Below are 27,790 nucleotides of genomic sequence, written 5' to 3'. Positions count from 1 at the left end.
AGGGACTGGGGGGGAGTAAGAACATGGGTGTAAAAAAATAGTGAAGCGCTAACGTAGGCTTTGCGTGTGGGGGGGTGCTTGGGGGCCCCCCATTTTGCTTGGGGCCCCCTAATTCCTTCAAACGGCCCTGCCCACTATCACATCTCCCAACTATCGAAAACCACTTCCCAGTGTGCTCTATCGATCAAATGTGTTGCCAACCAAAGGTTCGATTAATCCCATCTGGACAGACCGATCAGAAAATAAATCAATCATCTATAAAAGTGTGTATGGCCACCATTATATATATTTTTTGGTAACAACACTATCACTGTAAATAATTGTCATGCTAGCAGCGTACTATAAACATTATTTTGCCTTGCCATATCTTCTCCTTTGTACCCGCCTCCCGATGTCATTATTTTTCTTTGTAGCAGTGAATGCAGTTTTAATTGCAGAGAATATATTGAGCTAAATCATGTTATGTCATACAGTGTGAGAAATACTTTAGACATAACTTAATTATTCCATAACTGAAATATGAAAACACTGCAATCAGGCTCCATTGTCTGATGAGGTTTGAGCTGTTCCCATTTCAAAGATCTTTCATGTGATATTCTTACCAGTTGGTTTGCTTGCGGAGCTCCGCGAGTTGATGGAGGCGTTTAAGCGCTTTCTCCTGTTTCTTCTCATCTTTCCACGACTTGGAAGCCACATTGCGAGCGTATTCTCTTTGTTTCAGTTCTTTTAATCTCTAAGAAAAGAAAACATATGTACATGTAAGGTAGATTTGTATGTTGTAGCGTGTTGATGGTTCATTCATGCTGGTTGCCTGACTGATATGTTGAGCCTACAGTTGGTAGGTCCCAGTGGTGACAGATTGCTGCGCATCACCGGAGGATGAGCATGACAGTCAGGGGACTAGCAACAATATTTCTTTATGGCTGGATCCTTTTAGTGTAACCACATCTTTGGTCCAGTTATGTCATAATATGCTCTTCTCCTCTCCCTTGGCATCGGGCAAATATATATACATATATATATACAGGGGCGGACTGACAACTCATGGGGCCCCCGGGCAATAGAAGATTATGGGGCCCCTGGGCTTACAGATGGCCACCACGCTAGGAGGCAGTGCAGAGGCGGGGAAGCTAAAATCTCAGGATTTTCACATCAAAAGCATGTCCGTCAGACATATCAGGGACAGATGTAAAAAAAAAACACAGATTTTTACATACTGTCCCTGGTTTTACTGAGCCTGGCAACCCTTATGGGGCCCCCTAGTGGCATGGGGCCCTCGGGCAGTGCCCGAGTGCCTCAATGGTCAGTCCGCCCCTGTATATATATGTAATGTATTTTATAAATTATTTTAAAATATGGGCCTTTTTACACAGCTCCTTTTTGGTGGTCCATAGTGTTTGGCCTCATGCACATGGGTGGTTTGGATGTGTGTGAAGTCTAATGCCACGTACACACGGTCGGAATTTCCGACAACAAATGTTCGATGGGAGCTTTTTGACAGAAATTCCAACCGTGTGTAGGCTCCATCGGACATTTGCTGTCCGACAACAAAAATTTGAGAGCTGGTTCTCAAATTTTCTGACAGAAAAATCCGTTCTTGTAAATTTTGATCGTGTGTGGACAATTCCGACGCACAAAATTCCACGCATGCTCTGAATCACGCATGCTCTGAATCAATTCCACGCATGCTCTGAATCAATGCTCGGAAGCGATCGGTCTGGTAAAACTAGCGTTCCTCACGCTGTTACGGACAGAAAAGCACGAGGCTGAAAAGCGTGAATCGTCTCTCACCAAACTTCTACTAACACGACTGGTATTGAACTTCCCTTTAATAGTGCCGGCGTACATCTTGTACGTCACTGCGTTCTTGGTGTTCGAAATTTCCGACAACATTTGTGTGACCGTGTGTATGCAAGACAAGTTTGAGCCAACATCGGAAAAAAATCCACGGTTTTGTTGTCGGAATTTCGCGGCATTTGAGTTTTTGGATGCCCAGGAGAGCTGTCATCAGCCTTTTAAACTCTATGGTTGGCTGAAATACATGGTGGCTGGATGATTAGGGATGTGACACTACCCCTCCCTCGCATGCACAGCCAGGCAAGAGAAATTTTCCAGAATTCACTTGGTATTTGACTACCGAGCATTCATTCGGTAGTCAAAAAACAGTCCAGGGTGCTTTGTTATGTTTTTGGTTTATTAGGGGATAAACTTGGATAGGGATGGGAAGGTATGGACCCCCCCCCGAACATAGCTTAAAGGCAACTTGAGGACTTGAAACTGTCTCTGCTGCCCAAAATCACATGGCTGTCCTCCCATGGGATATACAGATCAGCTCAACTGATTGATGAAAGGATTTAAAACTCTGACTGCAGGTGCTTTCTCTCCATAGAAAATGCCAAAACACCTACAATATCTGCTCTTTAGGTTCCCTAAGCAAAATGTGCAGGGTAGCTGTACTGGCTTTGACTGGCTAAACTAAACTGTCCCTTTGTAGAAGGATAGCTGGGTATTGCACTTGGCTGCTTCTTCTAGATTTTGGGGTGTAGGTGGTTGAAGCTACTCACTCTGTCCCTTTGATGAATCCTGTGGCACATGTGACTGCTGAACAGGCCTCCAGCTGGATAGGCCCCAATGGCTCCCAGGATGGCTTCAGCCAAGCCTAGCTGATGTTGAAAGGGTGTGAGGCTTCCTCTGCTGCTCTCTCTCTCTCTCTCTTTGGCTCCTTCCTTCTGCCAAGCATAGGGGTCCCCCCAGGGCGACCGGACCCTGGACTCTACTTCCACATGGCCAGACTCCAGAATACTTATGGGCTATGTCTCCACCTTTTGGGTTGTTCTCACCCAGGAATTGGAGGAGACTCCAAATACTCAGGCCTCATCTCTGACCATCCACCCTCTAAGTTCTAGAAGCCAGGGGGGCGACAGAGACTCAGCCCTTGAGACTCTGACAAACTAACTCTAAAAAAATTAACCCTGGCTCCTCTGGCTACAACAGGAGCCCAACTAAATGTACCTACTGTACACAGGGGGTGCTACAGGGCCATATGTGTTTAGGAACTTAAGCCCAAAACACAGGAATCTTGAGTTCAGGACCTACACTTTTGAATGCATTCAGCCCGAAACACGAGTACTGTTAGGTACAGTGTCCATCCACCATGTATTCCAGCATGTCATAGATTTTAATAGACTGCTGACAATCGGGGTTGGATGTTAAACCTGTGCCTCCTGAGCACCTGAAATGCCAGGATTTGACACACATGGGCCAATGTATGGGGAAGTTATAAACATCAACAATGTATAGGCAATGGTGGCAGCGAAGGTTGTGCAATATGGCCACCGATTCCATGTTACTGATGCCTACATTTCCCCCTGAATGAGTCATTCACAGGACGGTGGTGTAGACACAGAATGAACTTGGCATTATGTCATACAGAATGATTGAAGGCCAAGGTGCCGCCACTGCTGCCTAATGAAAAGCTCATGCAACCTTCAACAATGTGTAGGCAGCAGTGGTAGCACAGGAGCAGAATGATTGTACACAGCATGCATCTAAACTTATATTGACATAAGTGTGTGTATGTCCATATGAGTTGTGATTTATACAGGCCACTTTTTATGCAGGATCTTGCTGGCAATTGGCCTTATACTTACCCGACCATGATCCAGGGAGATATCACTGACTGGATCTCACAAGCCGCTTGTCAGAATCTTCCTATTTGGGCCTACACATGCCCTTTACACTCTTCATTCCTATAGATCTTTTGGGTTGATTTACTAAAGGAAAAATTGACTGCAACCTTTCCAAAGTGCAGCTGCTCCAGAGCTTAGTAAATGAGGTAAAGTTTCACTTTGCAAAGAGTAGCCAATCACATGCAAGGGAAATTAAAAAACTGCATTTTTGCTTGCACGTGATTGGATGATGGAGGTTAGCAGAACTTACATTTACTAAGCTCTGGAGCAACTGCACTTGCACAGTGCAATTGCACTTTGCAAAGTGCAAAGTCTATTTGCCTTTAGTAAATCAACTCTATTGAGCACACAAGGGAATGATAAGGGACTGTGCAATCCAGTGATATCTCACTCGATTGGTGGCAGGTTAGTATAATACTGGTAGGGGGGACTATGATCTAAGTGTAATGGGACCAAATATGCAGCTACACTTGAAAGCAGATGTAAGCCCGAACTGGATCACATTTAGTTTGCTAAAATACTGTATACAATAAACAATTGGCATTTTTTTATTATTTGGTTTCATACATCTTGTTAGTGAGTTTGCAAAAGTGTATAACAGTACAGACGTGAACTTGCAAAACAGTAAAGTAAAAATAACACGAGCGGGATAGTCACCAAGTTGTACAATTCAGTGCCTGGGTTGAACAAAGTTGTGCCTATTTCCATTATACTGTACTGGTAAACATACAACTTTTCTTTTAAATAAAACACTTGTTTTTATCATTTTTGTTGCATATAAGCACTGCTGATCTCCTGAATCCTATTTGCAACGATTACTGTCTAAATGCACTTCAGCAACTGCTGCATGCCATTTCTTTCGGGCAGGTTCCCTGATGGTGACATTAGTGGACTTTCCACCAGGGTGACAAGGACAGAGCATTGTCACTCTATAACAGGAAGTGCCTGAACAAGGAAGCTCATAGCAGAATCACCAGGTACTGCTTTAATATAAGCTGCAGTTCTAAAAACCATGGGCCAGATCCTCAAAAGAGATACGCAGGCGGATCTGCTGTTCCGCCTGCGTATCCCTGTTTCTATCTTTGGAACTGATCCACAGAATCAGTTTCCAAGAGATAGACAGAAGATCCGGCAGGTGTAATAGTTTTACACTGCCGGATCTTAAGATGCAGTACCACGACCGCCGCTGGGGGTATTCATCGTCGAAATTACACGTCAGGTATGCTAATGAGGAGTTACGTCGATCCTCAAAGCTTTTTCGCGTTCGCTACGTCGCCGCTACGTTAGTTTCCCGTCGCTTAGTTACACTTTTGTAAAGCAGCCCTACTTTTACACAGCAGGCGTACTGCTGTGTAAAGTATGGCCGTCCTTCCCGCGTCAAATTTTTAAATTTTACGTCGATTGCGTAAGCCGTACGGGAATACGGAAATACGCTACGCGCCGCGCCGATCAAAAAATGACGTCACGTAGCGCAAAGCACGTCGGGAAATTTGCGTCACAAGCATGCGCAGTACGTCCGGCGCGGGAGCGCACCTAATTTAAATGGGACTCGCCCCATTAGATTAGGAACGCCTTGCGCCGGACGGATTTGAGTTACACCGCCGCAAATTTCCAGGTAAGTGTGTTGTGGATCGATACCTAACTTAGGAAATTTGCGGCAGTGTAACTTAAATCTGTTAAGTTACGTTGCGCTGCGGGGCTGTGGATCTGGCCCCATGTTACCATGTTAAAAATTATATGAGAATTTAACTGTTTTGATCTACTTTAAATGGCAAATAAGGGCAACACATAAAATCACATAATAATTAGAAAATGAAACCCAAAAACACTGCATGCTAAAGGTGCTACATCTGTTTTAAATAAATACCCAATAACCCTTTTATCCAAGATTAAACAGATAATTCACAGTTCTTTGATTCAGGACTGTAGACTTTTATCGATTATTCTGCACTCTGCAACCTCCTTGCCTAAGAATTATATTTCTCACTATGTTTTGCTCCCGATGGACCACCATAAGAAAGAGATGGAGTGTGAATAATATTCTGAATGATCATAGGTATGGAGGATTAGAGAGACTCTAGTGGAATTGGAGTCAGGAATCTCTAGCCTATAGAACCAGAATTTTGTTTTCCTCATTTACACAGAACATTTTCTTGATTGGCCCTACCTGGGCTTAGTATACTGTGACCATGTGTAAATAAGCTTACACGAGAGGACTGTACTTTTACTGATGATGGGAAAAATGTGTAGCTGATAGTCATATAAGAAAAAAATCAATAAAAGTCCAAAGAGAAGCTTTACTCCTCACATTACTTGACCTTCAAATAATTGGTGGGTGCTCAAAGTGATTGCTATGGATGGTGCTATGCCAAAAGCAGACGCAAAGTCACCAGCACTCAACTAAATGTGTTTATTGGAAAGACAAAGTCACATAACTCATAAGAAAATGAAATTTCGGGGTCTAACAGGATCGCTTCCTCAGGGGGAAATAGTTTCGGGGCCTCGAAGGTTCACAATATTGTCTTAACCGTTTAAGACCCGGACCATTATGCAGGTTAAGAACCTTGCCCCTTTTTGCGATTCGGCACTGCGCCGATTTAACTGACAATTGCGCGGTCGTGCGACGTGGGTCCCAAACAAAATTGGCGTCCTTTTGTTCCCACAAATAGAGCTTTCTTTTGGTGGTATTTGATCAGCTCTGCGGTTTTAATTTTTTGCGCTGTAAGCAAAAATAGAGCAACAATTTTGAAAAAAATTCTATATTTTTTACATTTTGCTATAATAAATATCCCCAAAAAATATATACATTTTTTTTTCCCCTCAGTTTAGGTCGATACGTATTCTTCTACCTATTTATGGTAAAAAAAATTGCAATAAGCGTTTATCGGTTGGTTTGCGCAAAATTTATAGCGTTTACAAAATAGGGGATAGTTTTATGGCATTTTTATTAATCTTTTTTTTTACTACTAATGGCAGCAATCATCGATTATTTTCGTGACTGCGACATTATGGCGGACACATCGGACACTATTGACACATTTTTGGGACCATTGTAATTTTCACAGCGAAAAGTGCTATGAAAATGCACTGATTACTGTGAAAATGACAATGGCAGTGAAGGAGTTAACCACTAGGGGGCACTGTAGGGGTTAAGTGTGTCCTATTGTGTTTCTTACTGTAGGGGGGCGTGGCTGGACATGTGACATCATTGATCGTCGTTCCCTATGACAGGGAACAGACAATCAGTGACAAGCCACAGAGAAGAACGGGCAAGGTTTGTTTACACTCACCTCTCCCCATTCTTTAGCTCCTGTGATCCGATCGTGGGACACCCGCGGCGATTGGGTCCCGCGGGCGCAGTCACAGAGCTTCGGACCGGGTCGCTAGCCGGCGGCGCGCTCGCGATCCACGGCTGGGCTCTTAAAGGGGACGTATATATACGTCCATGTGCCCAGCCGTTCCATTCTGTTGACGTATATAGTCGTGCGGCGGTCCTTAAGTGGTTAATGAAGGGACCCCTTGAGGCCCCTGAAACGTTGCTTTCTCGTGGCTTATGTGACTCTGTCTTCTCAATAAATGTGTATCTTCAGCGATAAGCCACCTACTATTCCTATTGATAAATCTGACTTTGAATTAACCTTATTGCTAATAACAAAGCTAACGGAAGTGATGGTATCCCAGCTGAGTTATTCAAAATCCTAAAAGATAATGCTGTTAAAGTGCTGCACTCAATATGCCAACACATTTGGAAAACTCAACAATAGCCACTGGAAGGGCAGCGCCAAAGAATGTTCAAACTACCGTATGATCGCACTCATCTCTCACGCTAGCAAAGTTATGCTGAAAATTCTACAAGCTAGGCTTTAGCAGCAGGGGAACCAAAAGCTACTACAAGTACAAGCTGGATTTCGATGAGGCAGTGGAACTAGAGATCAAATTGCCAACATTCGCTGGATCATGGAGAAAGCAAGCGAGTTCCAGAAGAATGTCTACTTCTGCTTTATTGACTACAGTAAAGCCTTCGATTGTGTGGATCACAATAAGACGTGACAAATATTGAAAGAAATGGGAATACCAGACCACCTCATCTGTCCCTGTATGCAAGTCAAGAAGCAACAGTTAGAACAGGACATGGAAAAACTGACTGGTTCAGAGTTGAGAAAGGAGTGCGGCAAGGATGTAAATTGTCATCCTACTTATTTAACGTATCATCATGTTCATCACGATAAATGCCAGGATCGCACATTACATGTCGTGTGTACGAGGCTTTCAGGCCTCGTACACACGACCGAGTTTCTTGGCAAAAACCAGCAAGAAACTTGCTGTTTTTTTTTTGCCGAGGAAACCGGTCGTGTGTACATTCTTCGATGAGGAAACTGTCGAGGAACTCGACGAGCCAAAAAGAAAGCATGTTCTCTTTTTCCTCAACGGGAATGGAGAAAATTGGCACGTCAAGTTTCTCGACAGCCTTACAAGGAACTCGACGAGCAAAACAATGTGTTTCGTCCGTCGAGATCCTTGGTCGTGTGTACGAGGCCTCAGGTTTCTTGTCTGGAAATCTGCCCAGAATCTCGACGAGAAAATAGAGATCCTGCTCTCTATTTTCTTGTCGAGATTCTTGTCGGCCTGTTTCCCGATGAGAAACCTAAGCATCTGCATACTTACCTGTCACCGTGGAAACCCGCGCATTCTCGAAAATGACTTTGACGCATGCACGGTAGCTTCTACAGCATAGGTAGGGTGAAGCAAGATGGCAGCGACGGCATCGAATGAGACGAGCGCATGCTCGTCGTACGCAATGACGTCACCGCGTTCTTGCCTTTCAAAAGAACCGCGGTTCTTTTGAAAGGAGTGTCTGTACACTCGGGCGGCAAGAGATTCTTGCCAAGAATCCCATCAGGAAAAACAACGTTTTTTTCCTGACAAGATTCTGGCCCGTGTGTGTACGAGGCTTCAGTCTTCTGACTAAAATGGCATTTTAGTTTTAGTCGTATTTTAGTCATCTCAATTGTTGTAGTTTTAGTCGTATTTTAATCGATTAAAATAGTATTCATTTAGTCGACCAAAATGTTTCAGTCGACAAAATTAACGCTGGTCAAGAGATTAATTGACCAAGCTGAAGTTAGAAGCTGATTGGCTACTATGTACAATTGCACCAGTTTTAGTAAATCTTCCCCTAAGATTACTATCTTTCGTATTAAAAAAACAGTTTCCCTTTAATTAGGCCATAGTTCTTCTATAATTATTTCTATACGATTCTTAAAGCAGGAATTCCACTTTAGCTGCATGCAAATGCAGAGGAGTAAATGTTATCCAATAAAAAATTGATTTAACACAGCAGCGCAGAGATTCATGTTTTGAGGCAATTTGCTCTGTGACGTTTTGCTCAGGCATGTCAATTAAGACTAAATTATATATAATTCTGCATGCCAGGCTCGGGCAGCCCGCAGCAACATTTCTGTAATATAATCAATTTGAAGAGAGTTTTTTAACAGACCTGCAGAACACTGCTATGAAATGTGTCCAACATCATAAACATATAATCATTATCAGACCATTTTAAGGTCAGCTTCTTAGGTTACAGAATCCACAAGTGTGGCTATTTACAGATACAGAGAATTTTCTTTTCATTTTATAAAACTGATTTTTTTTTTTATGTAAAACTGTGCAATCTATACAGAAATAATAAATTATTGGACATTTGTAAAAGGAAATTATAGTGTAGTCTCAGCTTAACACAATTTCAATTATGAAAATTCTATTCAATTTCAATTATCAATGCATTTAGCTAAAGATCGTTTTATATTGACTGACGTTTTTAATTTTCATCACAAGATCCAAAATTCTCTGATCCTAACCTGATGCAAGACCTATATTGGCTGCCAGGCATCAATCAATGCCTGACCCTATTGTATGATCAAAACTTTTTCTGATAGATTGTGGAAGATTTGAAACCCTATCAACTTTTTATACAGTGGGGATCGAAAGTTTGGGCACCCCAGGTAACAATTTGTATTAATGTGCATAACAAAGCCAAGGAAAGATGGAAAAATCTCCAAAAGGCATCAAATTACAGATTAGACATTCTTATAATATGTCAAAAAAAGTTAGATTTTATTTCCATCATTTACTCTTTCAAAATTACAGAAAACAAAAAAATGGCGTCTGCAAAAGTTTGGGCACCCTGCAGAGTTAATATCTTGTACTGCCCCCTTTGGCAAGTATCACAGCTTGTAAACGCTTTTTGTAGCCAGCCAAGAGTCTTCCAATTCTTGTTTGAGGTATCTTTGCCCATTCTTCCTTACAAAAGTCTTTCAGTTCTTTGAGATTTCTGGGCTGTCTGTCACGCACTGCTCTTTTAATGTCTATCCATAGATTTTCAATTATGTTGAGGTCAGGAGATTGTGAAGGCCATGGCAAAACCTTCAGTTTTTGAGGTGTGTTTAAGATCATTATCCATTTGTAGAAGCCATCCTCTCTTTAACTTCAGCTTTTTCACAGATGGCATCAAGTTACCATCAAAAATTTGCTGAAATTTTATTGAATCCATTTTTCCTTCTACTCGTGAAATGTTCCCTGTGCCACTGGCTACAATACAACCCCAAAGCATGATTGATCCATCCCCATACTTAACAGTTGGACAGAGGTTCTTTTCATTAAATTATGTGCCCTTTCTTCTCCAAATGTACCTTTGCTCATTCCGGCCAAAAAGTTGTATTTTAACCTCATCGGTCCACAGAACTTGTTTCCAAAATGCATCAGGCTTGTCTATATGTTCATTTGCAAAGTTCAAAAGCTGATTTTTGTGGTGAGGACGTAGAAGAGGTTTTCTTCTGATGACTCTTCCATGAAGACCATATTTGTACAAGTATCTCTTTATAGTGGAATAGTGTACCACAACTCCAGTGTCTGCCAGATCTTTCTGGAGGGATCACGCAGTCAAACGTGGGTTTTGAATTGCTTTTCTCACAATCCTGCGAGCTGTTCTGTCTGATATTTTTTTTGGTCTTCCAGATCTTGCTTTAACTTCCACTGTTCCTGATTTAATAAATACATTCCGAACAGAGGATATTGACATCTGAAAACGCTTTGCTATCTTCTTATAGCCTTCTCCAGCTTTGTGAGCGTCAACTATTTTCAGTTTCAGTTTTCTAGACAACTGCTTAGAAGAACCCATGGTGCTGATTGTTGGGGCAAGGTCAGATGAGTCTGGGCATTTAAAACCTTTGAGATTGACATCACCTGGTCTTCCCAGACGATGATTGAGAACAATCCATGACACTGGCAGGTCTCAGCTTTGCAAAGGGGGCAGTGCATGCTATAAATTCTGCAGGGTGCCCAAACTTTTGCAGGCGCCATTTTTTTTCTTTTCTGTCATTCGAAAGTGTAAATGATGGAAATAAAATCAAACTTTTTTTGACATATTATAAGAATGTCTAATCTGTAATTTGATGCCTTTTGGAAATTTTTCCATCTTTCCTTGGCTTCGTTATGCACATTAATACAAATTTTTACCTGGGGTGCCCAAACTTTCGATCCCCACTGTAGATGTCCAAACAGTTTTTTTCAGGAGGCTTAAGAGTTTTCGGGAGGAAGGGGTTGGCTAACAATGCCGGTATGCTTTATGGTGCCCTCGATTCGATACATTATTGAGGCAAAAAAATAAGCCACATTTACATCATACAGAGGATTACGAGCATAATTAGTTCCAGAAGAATGCTTGTAATCCAAAGCACTCATATATCAAAGTGAGTTTCCCCATAGAAGTCAATGGAAACTCAGATAATTCATTCCACAGTGACTTCTATTGTATGCAGTACCACATGGGGCCAGAGGTGGGGGGGTGCAGGAGACACTCGGAAACCGATCTGAGCCACTCAGATGCACTCGGAAACACCCGGAGAGGCTCGGAAAAACTCAGGAACGGAGTGCATCTGAGCAACTCCGTGTGTTGCCGGCCTCTGGCCAAAGGCGGTACTGCACACCGCATAGGCTTGAATCCTGCTTGTTTTGCTAGACAACGCTCGCAAACCGAGTCAGGATTTTTTAAAATAATAGCTTGTATTATGAAGCTCTCGTTAAAAGCGTTACTCGCAATCCGAGGTTTTACAATAACTCCATATCTTTCTGCCACAACCCCATAAAATACACGGGATTGTTCTGGAAGACAATTCTGCTATCAATGTTTCAAAAGCTAAAAAGAAAAAAGATGGATAAATTATGAAACATTTTTCTTGCTCTGCTATCTGTGTCGGATTCTCGATGGAGATCTCAGGCTGGTGACAACAGTCAATAATTTAAGCTTCAGGAGAGTTCTATGCTGTGACGGCTATGGTAGGTGCAGCAGTATGGAAAATTAAGGAATTCCCCCCTCCCCTTTTTTTTTTAATCATTATAAGCCACAATAAGCAAAAGAAAAAAAAAAAAAAATATATATATATATATATATATATATATATATATATATATATATATAAATTAAATGCACTTGTATTTTTATTTGTTTTAGCTATATAAGTCAAATGTTTCAATATTACAGTGAATGTTCAATGACTGTTATGCAGACCTTGAAAATGAGAACGGTTGAATGGATTATAATATTGTTCTGCAGAATGCAAGTTGAACATCTAATCGGAGTGTTATGGATCAAATGTCTCTTGGCTTTAAGAAATGTGTTCATGCCACATAATACATGTGTTTGATAAATCTGTTTCGCTGGGATAACATATTGAGTTGTTTTTTACATTGGTGGTGGTTTGCTGTACTGGAGAACCATAGCCACCCATCCAAGCTACTTGCAATCGATAGCAATCTATCAATGCTTTGTAAATCCAATTGTGACCCTCAGTTTGAACTAATTTTGGTACTTTGTAGACTATTCTGGGATTTAACAAAGAGCTAAACTTGTTAAAGTAGCCCTGAGGCCCCGTACACACGACCAGTTTCCTCGGCAGAATTCAGCTTCCCACCGAGTTTCTGGCTGAATTCTGCCTAGGAAACTGGCCGTGTGTACACTTTCGGCCGAGGAAGCCGACGAGGACCTCGGCGAGGAAATAGAGAACATGTTCTCTATTTCCTCGTTGTTCTATGGGAGCTCTCGCCCCGCCGAGGTCCTCGGCGGCTTCAGTGCTGAACTGGCCGAGGAACTCGATGTGTTTGGCACGTCGAGTTCCTCGGCCGTGTGTACGAGGCCTAATACAGTTTGTTAACAGAGAATATATCTGACCACAAGTTCCTTCCCACTATGACTTTCCTCATCCTGCCACTGACTGCGTCTAAATTTGAAGCCTCGCACACACGACCGAGTTTCTCGGCAAAAACCAGCAAGAAATTTGCTGGGATTTTTTTTTTTTGCAGAGGAAACCGGTCGTGTGTACATTTTTCGACGAGGAAACTGTCGAGGATCCCGTCGAGCCAAAAATAGAGCATGTCTTCTTTTTCCTCGACGGGAATAGAGAAACTTGCTGTCATGGATATGCAACAAAGTCTGTCTGCTTACCTGATCTCCATGTGTTCATTAAAGGCCTGACCCTGTTCTGTTCCCCTTTTTATCACTTCCTCTTCCTGTATGGTCCCACCCAGGCCATTCCAGGAAAAAGTCTAAATTAACCGTTGCTCTACAGGTCTGCAGTGCTGTTCAACAGCGTTCCTTTGCTTAGTTCCTGTCTGCAGTGTAGTTTGCTAGTTCCTGTTTGCAGAGTGCTACGATCATCCTTCCGTGTACCGTTTTGGCTTGTTCCTGACTTCTGCTGTTTGCCTGTGCCCCTGACCATTTGCCTGTCCCACGGTTATTCTTGTCTGCCTGTGCCCCTGACCATTTGCCTGTCCCACAGTTATCCTTGTCTGCCTGTTGCCCTGACCTCGGCCTGCCCATCACCACTGTTTGTCCTGCTGGCTGCTTCCCCTTTCTCCCTGCTGAGTGTGACCTAGGGAATCTCGGGGACGCGACCTGAACCCAGTTGCGGCAAAGACCATCCTTACCATCAAAGGCTCTGGTGAATACAAAACTGGGTCCTAGACTCCACGTCCTGGGTGATCTTGGGTTACGCTTTCTCTCTGCTAGCAGTAGTCGGCTATAGGGTTCACTTCCCTGTGGTGCATCCCTGACCCCAACGGGGTGCACTTGTCACCTAGCCACGGGTGACCTGACACTTGCCTTGTCGAGTTCCCCGACAGCCTAACAAGGAACTCGACGAGGAAAACGATGTGTTTCGCCCGTCGAGTTCCTCGGTCGTGTGTACGAGGCTTGAGAGTTATGTGAAAAGTATATTATTGGACCCTCAGGCCTGTGTTTTGGACTTTAACCACTTCAGCTCCGGTATTATTTTAAGGTCAAGGAGTCTTCCTTCTCTATATAGTCCTGGTCCCACGCGTGCGCACCCCAGACCCAGAAGTGCCAGATCTTGTAACTACCGCAGTATACCACCGTAGGGCGGTCGGGAACAGGTTAACGTGGAACTAAATGTACAGAATACAAAATTGCAAACAGACAGGCTTTTTATTGCATAAGAGCGTTGAGAGTGGTGAGTGCAAAATCTGTCTGGCTGGTAAGTTTAGCTGGGGATTTTTCTTTGTTGTTGTTTTTATGTGAGCTCAACCCACATGTTTCAGTGTAAATTAAATAGAAAAATTATGCAAGGGAATGAGAGGTTTGCATTTCAGAGCACCGACTTTAGCTAAAATATAAACACTGGAGCATGCAAGTACTGCTTTAAGTAAATTTTTAGATTTTTATGTCCGCATGAATCATTTTTTCATGTGATGATTTTTACTTTAAATATGCTCACAGCACTTCTCTCACACTACATGCTACTGCTATTCTTCCCTTTGTCCTCCAGCTGTTTGTCTCCTTCACTTTAGCTCTATATACTGGCTGAGGTGCGTTCACTTCCAGACAAGGTGCACTTTCATACATTGTTCTCCATCTAATGTGATAATTAGGTCTTAAAATAATGCACCTGCTGACAAGACTCCATTCCGTATATGTCAGCTTCATACTGTATAAAATACGCGATCAGCAGATCAGAATGACAGTTATACCATAATAAGACTTTAATGAAACAAATGTGGCAACCATAAGCCATGGATCCACAGGACCTGTGAATGACAGACAGGTGGATGAATGAAAGATCTGCCCCTAGCGGACGAGACCCGGCAGAAGACACCAGACAGAGGGAGAAGAACCAGAGAGAGCGGAAAAGAGCCGGAGAGGGGAGAAGAAATCGGAAGAGACCCCCGGAGCTGCCTAATAAATTATTTTAAAAACCTGTGTAGTGTGTTTTATTTTTGACACTTTTTTTCCAGGTGAATGGGTAGGGGTACCATGTACACCATACTCATTCACATAGGGTGGGGGGCCAGGATCTGGGGGCCCCCTTATTAAAGGGGGCTCCCAGATCCTGATAAGCCCCCCATCCACAAACCCCGGCAACTAACGGCAGGGTTGTCGGGAAGAGGCCCTTGTCTTCATCAACACTGGGACAAGGTGCTTTGGGGAGGGGGGCATAGGGCCCCCTGCCCCAAAGCATCCACCCCACACTGTTGAGGGCATGCAGCCTGGTACGGTTTCGGAGGGGGGGTGCTCGTCCCCACCCCTTTTCCTGACCGGCCGGGTTGTGTGCTCGGATAACGGTCTGGTATGGACTTTGGGGGGACCCCCACGCAATTTTTTTCGCATGGGGATTCCCCTTAAAACCCATACCAGACCAAAGGGCCTGGTATGCTCTAAGAGGGGGAACCCGTGGCATTTTATTTTTATTTGGTGTGGAGTTCCCCTTCAAAATCATCCGAGCACAAGTCGCATGCCAAGGTCGGATCAGGAAAGACGGCGATCCGACTTCAGTGATATTTAATGGGCTGAAGTAGGATCAAAGTCAGACCAAAGTAGTACAGGGAGCATTTTCCTTCAGTTATGTTTTGCCTTAAGTTATTTTTTACATTTTAGGGAATTGTTACTTTTGGATTATATTAGCCACTAAAGAAACAGTTCATCATACAGATGTAGTTTAATGCCTTGCAGACGTCTTGACTTTTGGTAACTAAAGGCACCTGTCAGGAATTGAAAAGGTTGACAATGATCAAGAAAGAACATAACTCACAAAAGGCCTTTAAGTACACATTCATATTTGTGATTGTATTCTACCAATGTGTATAGACTGGAAAACCTGGAAACGTCCTTGTATTGTAATGTTATTTTACTGTACAATATGTAGTCATAGATAAATATCAGATATATAGATTTAAAGGGTAAATTCACCTTTGTACACTATTTTTTTTCTTCTAAATTCCAGCTTCCCCATGCACCAATATAGCATTCAAGTACTTTTTTTGGCAAAAATATCAAAACTTTCCACTAAATCTAGAGTCACTTACTTTTCTTGCCTAAATCCATATTTCCAGAAGTTTCCATTAGTAATGTCTTCTTCCTGATCAGACTTTAGGTCATGACACAGGAAGAAGTTGACCAGCTGACCTCATTAGCACACACACTGCATCATCCACCTTCCCATTCCCAGGTGCACTTTTTTAACTGAAAATCAATCAATTAATGATCGCCCATCTCACTAAATACACAATATTCAATCAGATTGCATAGTGTATGGCCATGTTTATACAAGTACATAGGAGCGAGTGGACAGAAAGCCCCATTCACGTCTCTGCCTAGCGGGAACTCGCATTCCCACATGCTTTTTTATTTTAGAGAGAGGGCGTTTTGGAGCATTTTCACTCATCACACATAGGGCAGCCCATCCACCTGAATGAGCTGTCTTACACACAGCAATTGCCGCAAAGAAGCGGCAGAACTTTTTTTTAGAGCGAAGCTTGGTGCATTTTTTTACTGCGATTTTTGGTGCAGCGCATTTCTGAAATACAAGGAAATGTAGAGATGTGAATGAAGCCTCATTGTTCTTGTGTTATCGCACCAATTTAGCTTTCAGGACCCATTCACATCTAGCTTAGCGGGAGCGAATGTTTTGTGTGACGTTCTTCCTGTAATACGCATAGGGCATCCTGTTGATTTCAATTGGCTGCACTACATTGGGTTAATGAGACATTGTGGCATTTTGTGGGTTGTGTGTTTTTTACTGTGCATTTTGCAGAATTTGCCCCTCGTATAAACATGTCCATACACTATGCAATCTGATTGTATAGTGTGTATTTAGTGAGAAGGGTGATCACTCACTGATTGCATTTCATTTAAAAAAAAACGTGCAACTGGGAATAGGAGGGTGGATGATGCAGGGTGTGTGCTAATGAGGTCAGCTGGTCAACTCCTTCCTGTGTCATAACCTAAAATCTGTAAGGGGGCGGTTTGCAGACACTATTGCGCTAAAAATAGCGCCTGCAAACCGACCCTAAACAGCGGCTGCCGTTTCTCCAGTGTGAAAGCCGAGGGCTTTCACACTGGAGCGGTGCGCTAGCAGGACCGCTCCAAAAGTCCTTGTTTACCGTTCCTCCACCGCTCCTTCCCATTGAAAGCAGAGGCGCATTGCGGGCGGTATTAACCCTTTTTTGGATGCTAGCAGGGGTTAAAACCGCACCGCAAGCGGCCGAATACCACCGCAATTCCGACTGTATAGAGCCGCTAAAGATAGCAGCCCTATACCGACACCGTACCTCCCATCCCAGTGTGAAAGGGGCCTAAAGAAGAAGACATTACTAATGGAAATGTTTTTAACCACTTCCATACAGGGCACTTATACACCCTCCCGCCCAGACCAATTTTTAGCTTTCAGTGCTGTTGCACTTTGAATGACAATTGTGCGGTCATGCTACACTGTACCCAAACTAAATTTTTATCATTTTGTTCCCACAAATAGAGCTTTCTTTTGGTGTTATTTGATCACCTCTGGGATTTTTATTTTCTGCAAAGAAAAATATGACCGAAAATTTTGAAAAAATAACGTTTTTTTTGTTTCTGTTATAAAACATTGTAAATAAGTACGTTTTCTCCTTTACTGATGGGCACTGATGATACTGCACTGATGGGCACTGATGGGCACCGATGAGGTGGCACTGATGTGGTGGCATTGATGGGCACTAATGATGGGCACTAATAGGCGGCGCGGATGGGCACGGATAGGCGGCACGGATAGGCGGCATGGATGGGCATGGATAGGCGACACGGATGGGCATGGATAGGCACGGATAGGCGGCATGGATGGGCATGGATAGGCGACACGGATGGGCACGGATAGGCAACACATATGGGCACGGATAGGCGGCATGGATGGGCACGGATAGGTGGCATAGATGTGCACTGATAGGCGGCATGGATGGGCACTGATAGGCAGCATGGATAGGCACTGATAGGCGGCATGGATGGGCATTGATGGGCACTTAAATGTGGCACTAATGTATGTTGTACTAATGGATGACAATCAGTGCCAAACAATGCCTGCCAATCAGTGATGCCCATTGTGGGCACTGATTGGCATCCATTGTGGGCACTGCTTGGCATCCATTATTTCTGTCATTGTCATCCCTGGTGGTCTAGGGTGGCATACCTGTGTTTTGCATTGTCATTGTCATCCCTGGTGGTCTAGTGGCATCCCTGGTGGTCCAGTGTGGGCATCCTCGGGGGGGCTGTAATGATAATCGATCAGCACAAACCCCCCCTGTAAGATGAGCAGCCGATCGACTCTCCTCTACTTGCGTCTGACAGACGCGAGTGAGGAAAAGCCGATTACCGGCTTTTCCAGTTTACATCGTGATCATCCGTGACTGGACACGGCTGATCACGTGGTAAAGAGTCTCCGTCGAGAGACTCTTTACCTAGATCGGTGTTGCGGGGTGTCAGACTGACACCCTGCAACAACGATGGCCGCGATGCGCGCCCCCGGGGGTGCGCAGCGGCTCAATATCCTGAGGACGTCATATGACGTCCAGTCAGGAAGTTGAAACCACTTTGCCGACGTCAATCTGCAATTGGCGGGCGGCACGTTGTTAAACAAGAAAAGTAAGTGACTCTAGATTTAATGGAAAGCTTTGATTTTTTTTTTCTACAAAAAGTACATGAATGCTATGTTGGTGCATAGGGGAGCTGGAATTTAGAAGAAAAAACGTGTACAAAGGTGAACTTACCCTGGATAAATACGTATGGAACATAGAATGAAAGTAAATAGATGTGGGATAGATAATTAATATTTGAGAAATATAGAGCAAGAGAGAGAGAGAGAGAGAGATAAATAGGTATGAGATAGATAGATAGATAGATAGATAGATAGATAGATAGATAGATAGATAGATAGATAGATAGATAGATAGATAGATAGATAGATAGACAGATAGATAGATAGATAGATAGATAGATAGCTAGATAGATAGATACAGACAGACAGACAGACAGACAGATAGATAGATAGATAGATAGATAGATAGATAGATAGATAGATAGATAGATAGATAGATACAGACAGACAGACAGACAGACAGACAGACAGATAGATAGATAGATAGATAGATAGATAGATAGATAGAAACAATTATATATGAGAAATAGAGTGAGAGATTATTTCCATATCTAAGAAATAGCAAGAGACATACAGATAGATATTGGACAAAAAATAAATATAGGTAAATATATATGTAATAGATAGATATATAGACAGACAGACAGACCGGATTAGATATGGGATAGCAGACAATTCTTATCTGATGAATAGACAATGCTGCATATTGTAGAATTATTTGTATTTCTTTCAAGCAAACCAAGGTACGGTTTTCTTCTTTTTTTAAGGGATCAAAAGAGCGTTCCATACAATGCGGTGGAGTATTCTCTTTATCCTCTCCTCTTCCTTTCTGTCTGAACAATTTTTAACACCTAATTACAAATGTTTGATAAAGCATCTTAAAATGCTCGTCTATTGCAATGCGAAACAATCGCCTGGAAAACACTGGCCCGGCATTAACAACTATGAAATGAAGAGTCCCTTGGGTTTCAATTTAAAAGAGGTTAAATAGGCCATTTACATATTAATTAGCCTTAAGTCTTAGAGTGGTGAATGCAATTTCATAGTGTTTAACAGTTAATGGCAAATTTGGCTTATCTCGCTGTTTCATTTAAAAGAAGTTCTCTCTGTTATTTGTTACAGCCTTTATAAGTGGTGGTGATAAAAGGAATGTCATTACTGTGTGTGACACACTCTTCCCAATGAGGGCAGCTGCTTTGCTCAAAACTTAAAGGGTAAGTTCAACTTTCCTGCACATTTCTTCCATGCATTCCAGCATCCTCAGCTCATTACATTATATTGCTCAGCTTTTAAAAAGGTGCTTCTTTTCCCCACCATTTCTAATGCCCCGTACACACGGTCGGAATTTCCGCCATCAAAAGTCCGATGTGAGCTTTTCGTTGGAAATTCCGACCAGCCAGCAAAAGTTTGAGAGCAGGTTGTCTATTTTTCAGACGGAAAAAAAAAATCCTATTGGAAATTCGTCAGTAGAAATTCCGAGGCATGCTTGGAAGCATTCAACTACATTTTCTAAGCTCTTCGTAGTGTTGTACGTCACCGCGTTCTTGACGGACGAATGTTCAGAGAACTTTTGTGTGACCATGTGTTCGCAAGCCAAGCTTGAGCTGAATTCCGTCGGAAAAAACATCCAAGGTTTTACAGATGCTGCTTGAAGCCTCGTACACACGACCGAGGAACTCGACGGGCGAAACACATCGTTTTGCTCGTCGAGTTCCTTGTGAAGCCGTCGACAAACTCGACAAGCCAATTTTCTCCATTCCTGTCGAGGAAATAGAGAACATGCTCTCTTTTTGGCTCGTCGAGTTTCTCGACAGTTTCCTCGACGAAAATGTACACACGACCGGTTTCCTCGGCAAAATAATATCTCCCAGCAAGTTTCTTGCTGGTTTTTGCCGAGAAACTCGGTCGTGTGTACGAGGCCTGATGGTCTTATCCTCTGCACAAAGACCACAGGGCATTGCTTATTTGGCACCGCCACCATTCAGAGAACGACTTGGGGTTTATTTATTAAAGCTGGAGAGTGCAAAATATGGTGCAGCTGTGCATGGTAGCCCATACGTTTTTAACTTTAACTTATTCAATTAAGTGTTGACAAAAAAACCTGGAAGCTTTTCTAAATCAACCCCATTGTATATAAAAAAAAATTATGAATTCAGGACAATCTCTAATTGAGTGGTGGAGAGGAGGGCTATTATGCCATGATCTCCATCTCGTCCAAACAGAGAAAGCCTTGTATTCATTAAAAAAATAGAATGTGTTCTTTGAATGGTGGCAGTGCTGATCAAGTGACCCAATGGATTTTAGTCCTTGGCAGTGGCGGCTGGTGCTCAAAATTTTTAGGGGGGTACAAACAAACTGAAAAAAAAAACCCCTATCAATTGCAGCCACTGTGCCCAACAAACACAACTACTGTGCCCATGAAGCACAGCCGCTGTGCCCATCAAGTGCAGCCACTGTGCCCAACAAGCGCAGCCACTGTGCCGAACAAGCGCAGCCACTTTGCCCATCAAGCAGAGCCACTGTGCCATTAAACGCATTTGTACCCATAAATTGCTGCCAGTGTGCCCATCAATTGCTGCTACTGTGTGCCCCATCAAATGCTGACAGTGTGCCCATCAATTGCCGTTACTGTGCCCCATCAAATGCTGCCAGTGTGCTTTGCCCGGCGCTTACCTGTCTCGCAGCGGGTCAGCGGCGGTGTCCTGCGCGCTCCAGGCTCCTCTCTATCAGGCGTCCAATCACAGCGCCTGACATTTCAGCCAATCAGGTGACAGGTAACAGACCCGAGCACCTGATTGGCTGAGAGGTGTTAGCAAAGTGAATTCCACAACTCTGAGTGAACAGCGAGTGCCCAGCATGGCGCCCACTGTTCACCTACGGCTCTAATCAGGTGCTTCAAAAAAACACCCCTGCAATGCATCAATCTATCTATGGTGATAGAGCGGTGCCAGGAGAGAGGGGGCGGCACCCATGTGCCCCTTATGGACGCACAGCCACTGGTTCCTGGAGTCCAGCTTTCAGTACTTTTTGAGTCAATGCCCCAGAAGAAGTATTCTTATTGATCACTGACATCAGTTCTGGGTCAATGACTTGAAAGTATCAGGGATAGCCAGACCACTAACATTTACAGAAGGAGGTAATATCAGCAATGGCAACCTTCATATTTTTTTCTGTACAGATTTTATTTAATCAGCTGTGTTATATCCTGGACAGACTGATTGCCTTGCTGCCCGGCATTGCTGTTTATTTTCATGCAGGTCTGGAGCAGCAGATGTAGGTGCTTTCCGGCAAAGCAGGTTAGACCCAGTAGACTATTGGGCTGAATATAAATAGTTGTATCAATTGACATTTAAATCTGGAATTTTCAGCCTGAAGACACACACAGTCACCAAGCTGTGTTCAGTGGCATTTGACTGTCTAGATTTTTTTTTTAACCTGGCATCAGTTGTGTGTGTATCATTGCTCCCTGTTGTAAGGTTTGCAAATGATGCTGCTCGGGAATAATTGGTTGTAAAACTGTTGTTCGCTATGCTCCATAATTTATGCATGCATTCAAAGAGCTGCTAATATAAAACCATTGGTAGGCAGATGATGAGGCGAGACCGAGCATGGACAAGGGTTTCAACAGGAAAATAATTAATTTATTGCTTACTGTTCTAATAGATGGAATATGTTAGTGTGAAAGTTACAGAAGAGGTTACGGAGGAGAACGATGCCTTTCTTTTTCTAAATATTGATAAATCCATGTAAAGACGAAAGGAGGTTGTGAAGGAAAAAAACTATAGGACAGTGGTGAGCTGAATGCTAAAATACATGACACATCTTGGTAAAGCCTCGTACACACGACCGAGGAACTCGACTGGCGAAACAAATCGTTTTCCTCGTCGAGGCCTTAGTGTTGCTGGGTTCAAATTAGACATCCTGAGAACATTACTGATTCATGATTGATATGACCTACCTTTGGTTTGAAGGTCATATAATGTGACGCAACCTTCTAAACAAGGGTTCCTCCAGAGATTGCTAGGGGTTCCCTGAACTAAGTGCAATGTTGTTCTCTCAGATATATAAGCTATCTTTAGGGAGGTGGCAAAGTTCTTCCCACTAAACACAAATGTAAGGAGCATTCTTCCCACTGACCACCAATGTAAGGAACATTCTTCCCACTGACCACCACTGTAAGGAGCATTATTCTCACTGACCACCAATGTAGGGAGCATTCTTCCCACTGATCACCAATGTAGGGAGCATTCTTCTCACTGACCACCAATGTAGGGAGCATTCTTCCCACTGATCACCAATGTAGGGAGTATTCTTCCCACTGACCACCACTGTAAGCAGCATTCTTGTCACTGACCACCAATGTAAGGAACATTCTTCCCACTGACCACCACTGTAAGAACCATTCTTCCCACTGACCATCACTGTAAGGAGCATTCTTCCCACTAATCACCAATGTAAGGAGCATTCTTCCCACTAATCACCACTGTAACTAGCATTCTTCCCACTGATCACCAATGTATGGAGCATTCTTCTCACTGACCACCAATGTAAGGAGCATTCTTCCCACTGACCACTAATGCAAGGATAATTCTACACAATGACCACCAATATAAGGAGCATTCTTCCCACTGACAACCAATGTAAGGAGCATTCTTCCCTGTGACCTCCAATGTAAGGAACACTCTTCCCACTAGCCACCAATGCAAGGAGCATTCTTCTCACTGACCACCAATGTAATGGGCATTCTTCCTAGTGACTTCCATGGGTTAAATAAAAACTGTATTGCCAGTTTACATGTGCCAATTGACTATATTATAAAAAGAATATCTAATGCAGTTAGGCCTCGTACACACGACCGAGAATCTCGTCGTAAAAGAAACATTGTTTTCCTCGACGAGTTTCTTGTCAGGCTTGTCGAGAATCTTGTCAAGCTTTCTTTGCGTACACACTGTCAAGAAAAAATCTCGTCGTTCTTAAACGTGGTGACGTTCAACACGTACGACGGCACTATAAAGGGGAAGTTCGATTCCACTGGCGACACCCTTTGGGCTGCTTTTGCTAATCTCATGTTACTGCGTGTTAGTAAAAGTTTGGTGAGAGACGATTCACGCTTCATCTCCATTACAAACGCTACTTTTACCGAAGGTGCGCTCCCGTCTCATACTTTATTCTGAGCATGTGCCGGTTTCTAAGCATACACACGAATGTGTTTCTCGTCGTAAACCAGCCCGACGAGAAACACGACGAGGAAATTGAGACTCCCGATGAGAAAAATAAGAACATGTTTTCTTTTTTTCTCGTCGAGATCCACTACAGTGGAAACGACGAGAAAAAACGACCGTGTGTACGAGGCCTAAGAGAACGTATACAGTTTAATGAATTGGTCTATCTATCTATCTATCTATTTCTCAATTTTTCTATATATTATCTATATATCTATCTATGTCTCCATTTTTCTATATATTATCTACTCGTGGCGGGAAAGCGGCTATCGGCGTATACCGCGCACCCACGATTTTGCCCTGATTTTTAGGGCAAAATAGTGCGCGGTATACGCCGATAAATACGGTATCTATTTATCTATCTATCTATTTCTCATGTTTTCTATATATTATCTATCTATCTATCTATCTATCTATCTATCTATCTATCTATCTATCTATCTATCTTCTTTACAGCATGTAATATAATATTCCTTCAGAAAAGCAAAGGAGAAATGAGTGGCCACACCTGCTTTCTTTTCACCTGGGGGATTTTACAGATCAGCGCACCAGATTTTACATTGTCCTTTCCACTTGCCTTCCAGGCATTGAGCGTTAACACAGACTGGATGCATTTGTAGATCGCATCAACTGTGTAACACGTGCCCAGATGGGAATAGTGCATCATTCTGCATTGTGACTATTACAGAAGCTCTGAATTATAGAACACTTCAGAATACTGTCAAAGAGACTGGCAGGAAACTTCCACTTTCTATTTTTTATATAATGATTTGTGTGGTTTAACCACTTACGCCCCGAACCAATATGCAGCTAAATGCCCAGGCCAGGTTTTGCGATTCGGCACTGCGTCGCTTTAACAGACAATTGCACGGTCGTGCGACGTGGCTCCCAAACAAAATTGACGTCCTTTTTTCCTTTTTTTCCCACAGAGCTTTCTTTTGGTGGTAATTTGATCACCTCTGCGGTTTTTATTTTTTGCGCTATAAACAAAAATAGAGCGACAGTTTTGAAAAAAATGCAATATTTTTCACTTTTTCCTATAATAAATATCCCCCAAAAATATATAAAAAAACATTTTTTTTCCTCAGTTTAGGCCGATACGTATTCTTCTACATATTTTTGGTAAAAAAATCGCAATAAGCGTTTATCGGTTGGTTTGCGCAAAATTTATAGCGTTTACAAAATAGGGGATAGATTTATTACATTTCTATAAAAAATAAATGTTTTACTACTAATGGCGGCGATCAGCGTTTTTTTTGTGACTGCGACATTATGGCCGACACTTCGGACAATTTTGACACATTTTTGGGACCATTGTCATTTTCACAGCAAAAAATGCATTTAAATTGGCTGTAGGTCTGACGTCATCGATTGTGTCTCCCTATAAAAGGGATGACACGATCGATGCAGCCGCCACAGTGAAGCACAGGGAAGCCGTGTTTACATACGGCTCTCCCCGTTCTTCAGCTCCGGGGAGCGATCGCGAGGGGGCGGCTAGAAACGAATAGCCGCCCGCTCATCCCGGATCGCTCCCACAGAAGAACCGACCGATGCATGTACCGGGGGGGGGGGGTCCCGATCGGACCCCCGACCCGCGGAAAGGCAGGGACGTACATGTACGCCCATATGCCTGTACGTGCCATTCTGTGGACGTACATATACATGCGGCGGTCGTTAAGCGGTTAAAGCAAATCTTAAACCAAAACCAAAAATGTAACATATTGCAGCTTATAGATGTGATGGCTGTATTGATTTTATTTTTCCTCCTCATTTTTTACCTGGTGATCTGGCCAGTAACACACCTCCTGTCTTAGGGTGTCTCCATTCTAAATGGAGGAGCAATAGAGACACCTTTGGATAGCAGCATTGTTAAACTGTGAAAAGGGTATTGTTAGGCCTCGTACACACGACCGAGGAACTCGACGGGCAAAACACATCATTTTGCTCGTCGAGTTCCTTGTTGAGGATCTCGGTGAGCCAATTTTTTCCATTACCGTCGAGGAAAATTAAGACATGCTCTCTTTTTGGCTCGACAGTTTCCTTGTCGAAAATGTACACACGACCGGTTTCCTCGGCAAAAAAAAAAATCCAGCAAGGGTTTTTGCCGAGAAACTCGGTCGTGTGTACGAGGCCTCAGACTAGATTTAGGTGAACTTGACTAACAATTTAAAGTTGAACTCCAGCTAATACTTTATAAGTAGTCACAGCAATAGTTTTTTTTTTCTTTTTCATTATATTCTTTTTGCAGATCTACTGGGGGCGCCGGTGACACCTGGAGCCGTTCGGAAATACTCAGACACTCGTAAATACTCTGAAACACTCGGAAATACTCAGTTCTTGAGTGTTTCCGAGGGTTTCCGACTGCATCCGCACGGTCTCTGAGTATTTCCGAGTCTCTCCGGCGCCTCCCCACCTCTGGACACATGCGGTATTGCATGCAATAGAAGTCAATGCAGGAAATGGGGAAACTCACTTTGATATGCAAGTGCTTTGGATTACAAGCATTCTCCTGGAACGGATTATGCTTGTAATACAAGGTTCCACTGTATATATAAATCTTCCACATCAGTGCCTGACCTCACAAATGCGCTTCTAGAAGAATGGTCAAACATTCCCATAGACACTCCTAAACCTTGTTGACAGCAGAGTTGAAGCTGTTATAGCTGCAAAGGGCGGAGCCAACTCAATACTGAACCATACGGACTAAAGCCTCATACACACGATCGGACTTCCAACTGACTTTTCCGTGGATTTTGGGCGAATGGGCGTTGGCCGTAAACTTGTTCTGCATACACAAGGCAGAACATTTTCAGCCAGCTTTCACCAAATCACGTGTTTTTTTAGCTCTTTACCGCCACCCTTTGGGGAACTTCTGCTATTGTTGGCTGATCCTTAGCATTGGTTCTGAGCATGCGTGTTTGTACTTTGGACTTTAGTCCGATGGAATTGTGTATACACGATCAGATTATCCTCCATCTGACACTTGTTGCCGGAAAATTTGAGAGCATTCACAGCGAACATTTGTCTGATGAAAAACCAAAAACAATTGTCCGATGGAGCATACAGACTGTCGGATTGTAAGATCAAACACGTTCGTCAGACCGTTGTTGTCAAAAAGTCAGATCGTGTGTATGAGCCCTAAGGCCGCGTACACACGGTCGGTCAAAACCGATAGAAACGGACTGAAGGTGTGTTTCATCGGTCCAAACCGATGGTGTGTGGGCCCCATCGGTCAGTTATCCTTCGGTCCAAAATTTTAGAACTTGCTTTAAAATTGAACCGATGGACGCCTAACCGATAGGTCAAAACCGACGGTTAGTATGCAAAAGCATCGGTTAAAAACCTGGGCATGCTCAGAATCAAGTCGACGCATGCTTGGAAGCATTGAACTTCATTTTTCTCAGCACGTCGTTGTGTTTTACGTCACCGCGTTGGACTCGATCGTTTTTTTTAACTGATGGTGTGTAGGCACATCAGACCATCAGTCCGCTTCATCGGTTAACCGATTAGAACGGTCCTTCGGACCGTTCTCATCGGATGGACCGACCGTGTGTATGCGGATTGGGATGCCCTTAAAGTTCATGTCCGTATAAAAGCAGGTGTCCCATAACTTTTGGCAATATAGGGGCAGATCCACAAAGAGAGTACGCCCGCGTATCTAGTGATACGCCGGCGTACTTTCAAATTTCCCGCGTCGTATCTTTGTTTTGAATCCTCACAACAAGATACGACGGCATCTGGATTAGATCCGACAGGCGTACGTCTTCGTACGCCTTCGGATCTTGGATGCAATTCTTCGGTGTCCGCTGGGTGGCGTTCCTGTCGTATTCCGCGTCGAGTATGCAAATTAGCTATTTCCGATGATCCACGAACGTACGCGCGGCCGTCGCATTCTTTTACGTTGTTT

General features: G+C 43.2%; 1 protein-coding gene across 1 annotated transcript in view; it reads right to left on the bottom strand.

The window, feature by feature from the left end:
- Nucleotides 1-27,790, bottom strand: part of ZNF804B (zinc finger protein 804B) — a 440,396-nt gene that overhangs the window by 21,979 nt on the left and 390,627 nt on the right. The window contains exon 3 of the mRNA XM_040352404.1: nt 603-733. Within this exon, the coding sequence (XP_040208338.1) occupies nt 603-733 (131 nt within the window). The remainder of the gene's footprint in view (nt 1-602; nt 734-27,790) is intronic.

Source organism: Rana temporaria, chromosome 5 (genome assembly GCF_905171775.1).
Source record: "Rana temporaria chromosome 5, aRanTem1.1, whole genome shotgun sequence".
Lineage (NCBI taxonomy): Eukaryota > Metazoa > Chordata > Amphibia > Anura > Ranidae > Rana > Rana temporaria.
This window is presented reverse-complemented; position numbering and strand designations above follow the sequence as displayed.